Source organism: Gordionus sp. m RMFG-2023, chromosome 4, assembly GCF_954871325.1.
Source record: "Gordionus sp. m RMFG-2023 chromosome 4, tfGorSpeb1-WG-v2, whole genome shotgun sequence".
Taxonomy (NCBI): Eukaryota; Metazoa; Nematomorpha; class Gordioida; order Chordodea; family Parachordodidae; genus Gordionus; species Gordionus sp. m RMFG-2023.
The window spans coordinates 9,224,595-9,236,351 of record NC_088778.1 but is presented as its reverse complement, the minus strand read 5'-3'; the positions used below and the strand labels follow the sequence as shown (position 1 = coordinate 9,236,351).

Below are 11,757 nucleotides of genomic sequence, written 5' to 3'. Positions count from 1 at the left end.
TTAAAAGAAACCTATTAATGGTGGTTATTAGTTTTGGTTTACATGAAATTTCTTATCAAATATTTCATTTCATAAAAAAGTAGACGAACCAAAAAAAAATCTTATAAATAAACATAATTCTAATGTAATTGTTATATAATAATTATTATTCTGTACTCCGAGTGCTTATCCTACCATCTATATTAATAATCTGTGATTTAATTAGATGACATGCTATAGTGTCTAACAATTTGACATGTTTGTCTTTTTTTTTATGGCAAGATTCCTTTATTTATCAGCAATAAATGGTGTCATATAAAGTTATTTTATTTTTTTATTCAACACGCTTGTTTTTTTTTCTTTAACAAATAAATATTTAAAAAAAGTTGTTTATTATTTTTTTTAATAAATTTTTTTTTACGTATTTTTTTTATCTAATGGAAAAAATGGTAATTTTAAAATTGATGCTTTTATTATTTAATATATTTTTATTTAATAGGAATTAAGATATAATTTAGAACTAAAAGATTTTTATTAATTTTATAAAATATTTCACAGTTAGCAAATTTTGAAAATGATATTATAATATACATGTATTTTAAAAAAAGATTTTTCCCAAGCTAATCAAAATATGACTGAAACGATTAACCTACCAGCTTCCAATACAGAAAACACTCAACTATATGCTATAACTAAAAATTAAATGTTTATTGTTTATTAAAATACATTGGCAATCAAATTATCTTCATCTCAAATTATTTCAAAAAATATGTTAGGCACTCAAGTTAAGATCAGTTTTACTTTTCTATATTTAATATAACAAAAAAAATAGCAACAAACTTATATTCCCAATATCATTTTTAAAATATACCTAAAAATTTAGGCCCTCAGTCAAAAACTATTACAGCTAGTATATTTTGTGTTTTAATTTTTATTAAATATAAAATAAAAATAGCATTCGAATTCTCTTCATCTCAAAATATTTCAAAAAATATCTTAGGCACTCAAATTAAGCTACCAAATAAATAGTAAACATTTTTCCGTTATTTTATATAACAAAAATTATAGCAACCAAAACTTTAGACTACACTGGATATTCTCTTCAAAATCTTTCAAAATTTTTTTAGGAAACCATAAATAAAACAAATAGTTATTATATATTTAGAATGTTTATATTAAATTTAAAAATATATTGGAACCAAATACAATCTAATAGAGCTTCCAGAAAACAATACAATCAAGATTTCAAAAACCTAATAAAAAGCAATTTATAATTTATATTGTATTCTATTATATCAAATTTTATTTCTGTATATATATTTACAATTATATTATTGTATTTTATAATACATAATTTTAATTATATATATATAGAATTATAATATATTATTGTGTTCTTACAAATTTTATTTCTATATATTTCTAAAATATAGAATAAAAAATATAAAATAGATTCTTGTGTTATAATTATAAATAACAAACATTCAATATTTTTGACAAAAAAAACAATAAAAATAATTCTTTATGTTAAATTATATTGTTTAAGATATATTCATAGGAGGATTCATAGAATAGTTTTTTGCAATGCCTGATCACCATTAAAAATAATATAAAAATTACACAATATAATAAATATTAAATAAAGTAAATTTTTAGGTTTGAATGATTTAAACAAAGTATAAAACAGGTTGTGAAAATCCTATAAATAGAAATAATAGGGGTAACATAATTAGCAAAGTTATAAAATTAAGAATTATTTGAAACAATTTATTGAAGAGATCAAAATTTGAAGCCTTTCCTGGATTTTAATTCAATGGCATAAGAATAAGCTGTAGACATTGATGTTCATGTTTTTCACAAGTCCCTTGCAATTTATTTTAGTATATCTTTCAGCCAATTTATTTTTATGTTATGTAAAAAAATAATAGCATATTTGGGATTTGATTAAGAAATCTGTCACCATGTCTTAATAAGCTAACAAAAATATTTTACTTTTATATATAAAATATAAAACTGAATAAATATTATTTAGTAAATTTTGATATTACATTCACCTTACATGATTAAAATAAAAAATTGTATTTATAAATCTTAGAACATTAAGCTTAGGCCATGCATCTATATAAATATGAAAAGTATAACAATTCTGGTGTACCAGGATATATAGGTTGTTTTACTTTATTAACATTAATTTTTTTAAATTTATTAAACGAATATTATGACAAAATTGCATCAAGGTTAATTTATATAATGAAATATTACATTTTTAATAGTATCAAAAGATTATAATTTTCAAAATTTCACAAAATTTCACCGTACAGAAACGTTTAACTTAACAGTATATTTTTTTTTACCCCTTTTTTTTTTGAATATATTGGTTTTATTTTTCTTTAAAACAATAAATATAAAAAAAATATAATTGATTAATAATGAATTTCCACTTTTTTTTTAGTTTATATAAGATTATTTTTTTTTTATAAATATTAAATTATTATTTTTTTTTTTTTTACATAATAAATATTAAAAACATTTATATAATGACGTTCAAGATGACTGCGCGAAACTAAAAAAAAATATTAAAAATAAAATTTCAAACAAAAAAATATTTCATGACTCATACAAAAAAATAATAAAACTATTTATAACACGCCCCCATTAAATGAAAACCCTTGAACAAAAAAAAAATTAAAATTGTTGTTTAACAAAGATAAACAAGGGGGTTTTGTACATAAAATCAAAATGTAATTATTTATTATTCTATGTGCTTTAACTCGAGAATTGCTAAGATATCTATCCCTCTCTCGATTTAATCTCGGAACTGCGGAGGTATTATCATCTTGGGTTAATTATCATTATTAGTATTATTATTTTCTATGTGCTTTAACTCGAGAATTGCTAAGATATCTATCCCTCTCTCTTCGCCGCATCATGGCTAGATCTCAATCTTTCAGACTCTACTCTCTTCCGTATCTGTTCTACGTGTCTAACTCCTTCCTTTCCGTCCACGAATTTTACTCTCACCATTTTATGCCCCATGTTCTGTATAATTATTCCTGACTCCCATTTTCGGGTACCTCCAAAAATTCTCGCCCATACGGTCTGACCATTCACAAATTCACACTGATTATCCATTGAATTTTCCTCCTGCGCCGGTTTGGGTCTTAAGAAATCCAACTGAATACGAGTTCTACGGCCCAAAAACTTTTCTGCTGGGGACAATTCCTCTCCCTTTCGACTATTGTTATAATACGCAATCGCTATCCAAATCTCTCCACCCCCATATTTCGACTTCCTCAACCAACTCTTTACCACCGCCACCATCCTTTCCGCCTGCCCATTTGAGCTTGGGTGGTAAGGAGGCGCCAAAATGTGTCTCGCCCCAGTTTCAGTACAAAAAACTTTAAATTGTTTACTTATAAAAGCGGGTCCTCCATCCGACACGACTATTTCCGCTACCCCAAACTTTGCCCAAAGATCTTTTAACGTCTTAATTACTACTTGCGTTGTTAACCCCTTTACTTCTTGATACTCTACCCATTTTGAGTAAGCGTCCACTACGAGGAGATATATTTTATTTTCGAAGTCGAAAAAGTCTAAGTGTACTCTTTCCCATGGTTGAGTAGCCCTAGGCCAAATACTTTTCTTGTCCTTTCGAGGCATACTTGCCCATGAATTACACATTTCACAACTTCTCACCATATTCTCGATTTCTTTATTCATGCCAGGCCACCATACGTATTCCCGCCCCCATTGTTTCATTCGTTCCATACCCTGATGTCCAGCATGGATCATTGCCTTTACTGCCTCCCGCAATCTGGACGGCACCACTCCCCGACTTCCTCGTACCACACACTCGTCCACTATCGTTAGCTCTTTCTCCACTTGCTTGAACTTTTTGTCCCCATCTCGCCATTGCTTCCGACCCAATATGCACGCTTTGATTCTCGTCAACTCGCGATCTTTTAAAGTAGCATTTTTGAGTTGTTCCCATGCAACTGGTCCTCATTTAGATATTCCGACTATCGCTCTAATCAACCCGTGCTCATCCTCTTCATCCATATCTTTCGACCTACTCGTTTCGCAATCCTCTCCCGCTCCACATCTAGAAAGAATATCCGGTAAGTAATTTTCTCTTCCTCGTCGGTATTTCACTTGCACGTCGAAACTGCCTACCAGCAATAGCCATCTCTGCAACCTAGGCGACAACATGAGCTCCTTGTTGTCCTTCCTGAAAAGATGAACCAAGGGCTTGTGATCCGTATATATGACAAATCGACGTCCGATCAAGTATTCCCGACATTTAGTCAATCCAAATATAACCGCTAGCGCTTCTTGCTCGATCACTGAATATCTTGTCTCGGCCTCTCTAAAGATTCTTGAGAAAAATAAAATAGGTCTCTCCAATTCGTCTATACAATGTAATAGCGCTCCACCCACACCCCTATTCGAAGCATCAACGGCCAATATCACTGGCACATCGTTATCAAAACACACTAGTACTGGTTCCCTTCCAATCCTCAATTTCAACTCCTCAAAAGCCTCCTCCTGTTCAATCTTCCATTCAAATCTTTCTCCTTTCTTTAACAATTTATACAACGGCGCCGCTATCTGCGCGAAGCCTTCCACAAAACGGTGATAATAATTCACCATTTCCAAGAAAGCTTGTACTTCCACTTTATTATTAGGCTTCAACATGCTTGTTATATTTGCCATATTTTTGTCTAAAGGTCTGACCTCTTTCCCATTGATTTTATGCCCCAAATATACGATTTCTGATACTCCCAACACACTTTTTTCAACGCTTGCCCGCAATCCTTTATCCTTGATCCTTTTGAACACCTCCTCCAATCTTCGTTCGTGTTGCTCGGGAGTCTTTCCCATCACTAATACGTCATCCATGTAGTAAAATACTCCCTCTAGTCCTTGAAAAACTGCCGCCATCGTTCGTTGAAAAATTGGAGCCGACACGCTAAGTCCAAACGGCAATCTACAGAAGGCATACAATCCCTTCGGAGTCGTGATCGTTAATAGCTTTTGTACCTCGGGTTTCACCTTCAATTGTAAGTAAGCGTTCGAAAAGTCCACCTTTGAAAAATATATGCTACCCTTTAAATTAGCTAATATTTCTTCAATCCGAGGTAACGGATATTTTATCTCCACAACCCACGGGTTTAGCGTGACCCGAAAATCAGCGCATAAACGAAGCTTTCCATTGGCCTTCTTCACGGGTACTAACGGTGTTGCCCATTCGCTATATTCCACTGGACAAACAATGCCCTTCTGCACCCACTGCTCCAATTCCTTGTCTACTTCATTTCGCCATTCGAACGGTATCCGACGTAATGCACAAAACTTGGGCACATATCCCTCCTTTAATTTGATATCCACTTCATAATCTCGGAGACAACCCAACTTCTCATCAAAAATCTCCTTGTAATTTTTCATCAAGTTTCTCACTCCCTCTTGTACTTTGATCATACCAAATTCTATCTCTCTATCCCGCAATTCCCTCTCTTCCCGTCGTCTCGTTTCCTTTCCATCCATTTCCATTTGTTGGCTATGTGTTCCCTTAGTATTTCCTTGTTCCAAATCATCATCTTCTCTAGTCTCTTCTTCTGGCAACATTATTTTCCCATCTGCCAATCTCTCCAGCTCCGCTTCAAACTTTCCTTGATCATGAATTTCTTTCAGTTCTTCAGTATCATTTCTTTCTTCCTTTCTCCCAAAGTCGCGACAACTCCTAAAATTCTCCCCAATACCTCCCCTAAAATTCTCCCCAATACCTCCCCTATAGTTCCCCCCAAAACCTCCCTTATAATTTCCCCCGATACCTCCCCTATAGTTTCCCCCGATACCTCCCCTATAATTCTCCCCAATACCTCTCCTAAAATTCCCCCCAATATCTCCCCTATAGTTCCCCCCAAAACCTCCCCTATAGTTCCCCCCAAAACCTCCCCTATAGTTCCCCCCAAAACCTCCCCTACAGTCTCTAACAACCCTATTATCCTCTCTTCTCCTTTCCCCTTCCAAAAAGGTTTCAATTCCTGGCAATCTCTCTCCATACCACAAATTCATATCTCTATTTTCTTCATATCTTGCAACAGGTAAAAATACACCACACCATGCGAATACCCCCCAAAAACCACAATCTGGACCAATTCGGGTGATCCAATCCCATCCCACTACTGACTCTACTTTTCGATCTACTATCCATAAGTCCAAAATCTCCACTCTATTCTCTAATACCACCTTTAACTCCACCCTTCCCATCACTGCGACTTCTGATCCATCCTATTGACGGATCTTGATGTCCTCCCGTTTAATTATCCATTCCGACCAAATACTCTGATATTTCTCATATCCCATCACGGATATGGCTGCCCCGGTATCAAATAACATGGATACCATATTTCCATTCAAATTTATCCAAACTCTAGGGCAAGGATCATGTATCCTTTCCTCTTGTATCATATATATGCCCTTTGATACCCAATCTTTCTCACTATAATCTAATCTTTCCATCTCTTTCGCCCAAAGCCCCCCGACCTTTGCGGCATGCTCTTTGCCATCATATAGTCACAAATACTCGCAATCTCTCGCCCCATGTCCTTCCTTCCGGCAACGGAAACAGATTCTATTCTGCTCTTTATTCACAGCCAAAAATGGTACTCCTACCTCTTTATTTTTTTCACTTTCTATAATTCTAACATTTGGAGCACTTTGCCCCATGTCCCTCTGCGGAAAACCGCCTCTAGTTTTGAAATTACCCACATTGCATTCCTCCCTATTATGACCAAATCGACCACAACCTGCACATCGTAGCTTATCACGTCTTCCTGAACAAAACGTGGCTATATGTCCATATTTTCCACATTCAAAACATTTCGTTTCTTGGCAATCTCTGACCATATGTCCCTGTCTTCCGCAATTATAACAATTCATTCTCCCCCTTACTCTTGAATCAAAGTTGGGTCTCATTTCTCCTCTCCTTCCCTGTGAACTTTCTCTAGGTCCCCTATATGTCCCCAATCTCTGATTAGTATATGAATCTCTCCTTTCAGGCCTATAGGTTAATTTATCTAATTCGCTATCCGTCCACCCATTAATTAACTCCTGCACTGGGAACCATGTTACCTTTCCCATAACATCCTCTTCCCCATTATGTCCTTCTATAGTCAATGTCTGCCCCTTTATTTTCACACTTCGACTTCTTCTCAACTTTCTTCCCCATATTAAGCTACACATCCATATTACTAATATAACCAATGCCCCAAAAATATTATACTGTATTTCCCAGTATTTTACAAATTTTAAACTTTTCATTTCGACCTTATAAAAAATTTATAATTAATTTCAAAATAAAAATTTTTGTTATTTGTAATGTTAATAGATATGATATTATTAATAGTGTAAACAACCCAATAATACACATGTACATCTACAGTTAATAAGTCTAAAGATACGACAAAAATTTGGGCAAATTTTGTGTAACAGATTTACAACTCGTAAAATTCGGACAGCACTTCCGTACGATAAGACTTTTTTTTTTTATTTTGAGAGAGAAGAGAAAAGAAAAAAAAATAAATGGACAGCTGATGTCGATGATGAAGACGATGTACAATTCACTTCAAGACTCAAATACCACTATATGATATTTTTCACTCGAAGACTCAAATACCACTATATGATATTTTACCGTAGATGTAGATGAAGACGATGTACAATTCACTTCAAGACTCAAATACCACTATATGATATTTTCCACTCGAAGACTCAAATACCACTATATGATATTTTACCGTAGATGTAGATGAAGACGATGTACACTTCACTTCAAGACTCAAATACCACTATATGATATTTTCCACTCGAAGACTCAAATACCACCATATGATATTTTACCGTAGATGTAGATGAAGACGATGTACACTTCACTTCAAGACTCAAATACCACTATATGATATTTTCCACTCGAAGACTCAAATACCACTATATGATATTACGACAACCGCACTAACCAGGTTGCTTTGTATAAACACGGCACCAATTTCAAAATTTCACAAAATTTCACCGTACAGAAACGTTTAACTTAACAGTATATTTTTTTTTACCCCTTTTTTTTTGAATATATTGGTTTTATTTTTCTTTAAAACAATAAATATAAAAAAAATATAATTGATTAATAATGAATTTCCACTTTTTTTTTAGTTTATATAAGATTATTTTTTTTTATAAATATTAAATTATTATTTATTTTTTTTTTTACATAATAAATATTAAAAACATTTATATAATGACGTTCAAGATGACTGCGCGAAACTAAAATTTCATGACTCATACAAAAAAATAATAAAACTATTTATAACAATAATAAAAACCTATTCATGATTAAATAAACATCTATAAAAAATTTTAACAATTATTAGATTAATAACTTTTCATGAATATTATATATTTGAAAAATAAAATTTCAATCTGGGTTATAAATTGTGGTCCATACTATTGGAATATGTTTTAAATATAATAATTTGAAAAGGTATTCTTCTCATAATTACTCACAAACTGTTTTAAAGTAGAAAAATCTTTTAGTTCTAAATTATACCTTAATTCCTATTAAATAAAAATATATTAAATAAAAATATATTAAATAAAAGCATTAATTTTAAAATTACCACTAGATAAAAAGGTAACAGATTAAATCATGGGGAAATTTTCATATATTATTTTTTTTTTATTTTTTTTTTTAATATTTTTTTTTATTTATTTTTTTTAAAATATGTTTTTTTTTAAATATATTTTTTTATTTATTATTTTTTTTTAAATTTTAAAAAAATCTTAATTATATTTAAGAATTTAGAAAAAAAGAGTATATTTAAGAATTTAGAAAAAAAGATTATATTTAAGAATTTAGAAAAAAGGAGTATATTTAAGAATTTAGAAAAAAAGAGTATATTTAAGAATTTAGAAAAAAAGAGTATATTTAAGAATTTAGAAAAAAAGAGTATATTTAAGAATTTAGAAAAAAAGAGTATATTTAAGAATTTAGAAAAAAAGAGTATATTTAAGAATTTAGAAAAAAAGAGTATATTTAAGAATTTAGAAAAAGAGTATATTTAAGAATTTAGAAAAAAAGAGTATATTTAAGAATTTAGAAAAAAAGAGTATATTTAAGAATTTAGAAAAAGAGTATATTTAAGAATTTAGAAAAAAGAGTATATTTAAGAATTTAGAAAAAAAAGTATATTTAAACAGAGTATATTTAAGAATTTAATAAAAATAGGTATACTAAATAATTAATCAATTTATTTGAATAAACATAACATATATACAATGTTTTAAAAAACTTTGATATTGTATCAAAAAATTTCCTTCAAAATCCACACGATATTTATTTATCAAAAAAAAAATCTAAAAATACGCCAATTGAAAGAAAAAGGTAACATTCAAAAATTTCTACCAAAATCCAGACAATCTAAAAAAAATAAATAAAAAATTTAAAAAAAAATATCAAAAAAAAAATAATATATGAAAATTTCCCCATGATTTAATCTGTAACCAAAAAAAAAATACGTAAAAAAAATTTATTAAAAAAAATAATAAACAACTTTTTTTTAATATTTATTTGTTAAAGAAAAAAAAACAAGCGTGTTGAATAAAAAAATAAAATAACTTTATATGACACCATTTATTGCTAAATAAAGGCGTTCATTTTTTTATGGATCTTGACGAAGATTTTCATACAGAAAAAGAGGTAGATCCTGATAAAGATTGTGTAGATGCAGACTTCTTAACGCTCAATAAAGGTGATACCTCATTTACATATGGAAATATAATGAAGTCTTATTCTTATGATACAGCTAAAAATCGAAAATTTGCCAATATAAATAATTTGCCAAAAAATCGAAAATTGCCACAAATTAATCAATCAATTGGTATCTTTTTTATCATAATTTTTTAAAATAAATTTATAACATATAGATGGAAGATTTTTAAATAAGGAATTGGATTATAAAAAGAACATATCTAAATTGATAAGTAAATATTTATTGTAAAAATTATAACTTTTAAAGATAAATTGGTTATATCAAAAAGTAAGTTATATATATGCAAACCGATTATATTGTGTACTTGTCATTTTAATTATATTTGCCATTTTACCAATAAATCTATTCTCTAAAAATGATACCTTTCAACCAAATATATCTTCAAAGTTTATATCTCAATTTGATAAAAATATAAAGGACTCCTCAACATTTAAAAATATGAATACTAGAGAATTGCAAATTATTAAATCAGCTATTTTATCAAAAATAGAAAAATCTGAACCTAATTCACCATCTATTGTAATTATAGCTGAAACATCTCCAGATTTAAAAATTAAAAAACCTAATCTTGACCAACACCATTCTACTATTTTTATGAAAAGCAGTAATTACGAGACAAAAAATTTATTATTAGCCAAAACATTAGGAAAAATTATATCTAACATTTATCAAGAAAATAATAACAAAATTCAAGAATTGGACAAAATTATCAATCTAAATACTTTGTTATATAATTCCAATATTGATGAACAAAAATTGAAAATTGTACAAATGTTAACTAAATATAAAAATGAAGATGTTAAAGTATTTATTATTATTGGATTAGAAAATATTTCAGGAAAAACTGCTTTAATTTTTCATTCAATTTGTGATCAGAATGATTCTCCTTTTAAAAGTGCTCATTTTTTCTTTCCAATTTATATTGATAAAAACATGACCAACCAAAATTTTTTTAATTTATGTGGCAAAACCTTTGACAACAGTTGTTTATTAGAAGCATATTTAACTGATAAGTGGAGAAAAAGTATAGGAATAGATAGAATAGCAGCGTTATTTAGCCGCATAGGAAATAATATTGTTAATATATAATTGTATAATATGTATAGTAAAAATTTATACTGATTAAAATCAATATATTATGATCAGATGAAGTATGAAAATTAAATATTTATAATGATTCTGTGAATCCAAATTTATCATTTTTTTATGATCTATATTGGATACTAGATATAATTAAAATAAAGAAAGCTTATATTATTTAAATTGTGTAGTCACATCATAAGAACCTTACCATTATTTTTTAATACTATAATTAAATTACCATGTGAAAATGATATATTTAAGAATTTTACCTTTATATTTCAAAAATAAAAACATGGTTTCTAATCAAGCCACAAGCTAATTTATTAAATGAACCTTTTTTAAAATCGAAAACCCTAAGCCTTTAAGCTGTACTGAACTCTAGAAACCAGGGATTGTCATCTTTTTGTAAAAATTTATTGCCTGATATTTAAAAAAATAAATATTGGTAAATCATAATTTCCTTAGATAAAATACAAAATGACCACCAAAAGTATTAGTTGGCAAAATTATTTGATGTTATAAATGTACATTTTACAGAAATTAATAACTAAAAAAGTATAAATTAAAAATAGATTGCGCCCAATATAAATATTACACATACCATATAATATTAAAAATAGAAAAGTATTTTTTGTCACTTTTAAAAATGGCAAAATCAAGATTTTAGCAAAAAATATATTATCTGAATCTCGAGATTTTGCATATACATAGCAAAAAGTGTCGACACACATTTGACCAAATCTTGAGGCATAGTTAATATATTTTTGGCTAAAATCAGAGCTGTTAATTTTTTAGTAGCGATAGCTAATAGCACGCCACCTTTTTCCAATTATTTATTGTTTCAGCGTGCTCCCTTTTTTGAAAGTAGCCA

At 29.2% G+C, this 11,757-nt stretch overlaps 1 protein-coding gene and 1 long non-coding RNA gene across 6 annotated transcripts; both read left to right on the top strand.

The window, feature by feature from the left end:
• Positions 1-237: 237 nt before the first annotated feature.
• LOC135928315 (uncharacterized) lies at positions 238-1,409 on the top strand. 3 transcript variants are annotated; one of them, XR_010572283.1, is made up of 5 exons: positions 348-428; positions 588-763; positions 812-889; positions 935-1,007; positions 1,048-1,409. It is a non-coding gene; the product is annotated as an uncharacterized LOC135928315 (long non-coding RNA). The 3 variants fall into 3 exon arrangements; XR_010572282.1 differs by lacking the exon at positions 348-428 and adding an exon at positions 238-299 and having other exon boundaries at positions 588-889; XR_010572281.1 differs by having other exon boundaries at positions 588-889.
• An 8,208-nt stretch (positions 1,410-9,617) lies between these two features.
• Positions 9,618-11,044, top strand: LOC135928254 (uncharacterized). 3 transcript variants are annotated; one of them, XM_065464660.1, is made up of 4 exons: positions 9,618-9,782; positions 9,837-9,911; positions 9,958-10,014; positions 10,072-11,044. In XM_065464660.1, exons 1-4 carry the CDS (start codon positions 9,695-9,697, stop codon positions 10,890-10,892), a joined length of 1,041 nt encoding a protein of 346 aa, XP_065320732.1. In that variant the 5' UTR covers positions 9,618-9,694; the 3' UTR covers positions 10,893-11,044. The 3 variants fall into 3 exon arrangements, 2 of the variants coding, with proteins under 2 accessions (XP_065320732.1, XP_065320731.1); XR_010572256.1 differs by having other exon boundaries at positions 9,618-9,911; positions 9,958-10,070; positions 10,221-11,044; XM_065464659.1 differs by having other exon boundaries at positions 9,618-9,911.
• The last annotated feature ends 713 nt before the right edge of the window (positions 11,045-11,757 follow it).

Excerpts from the sequence above, each read along its gene's own strand:
- LOC135928254 (XM_065464659.1), top strand. The coding sequence starts at position 9,695 with ATGGATCTTGACGAAGATTTTCATACAGAAAAAGAGGTAGATCCTGAT. Across the intron at positions 9,912-9,957 it reads ACAAATTAATCAATCAATTG|ATGGAAGATTTTTAAATAAG; the intron begins GTATCTTTTTTA and ends TATAACATATAG. Across the intron at positions 10,015-10,071 it reads GAACATATCTAAATTGATAA|TAAGTTATATATATGCAAAC; the intron begins GTAAATATTTAT and ends TATATCAAAAAG.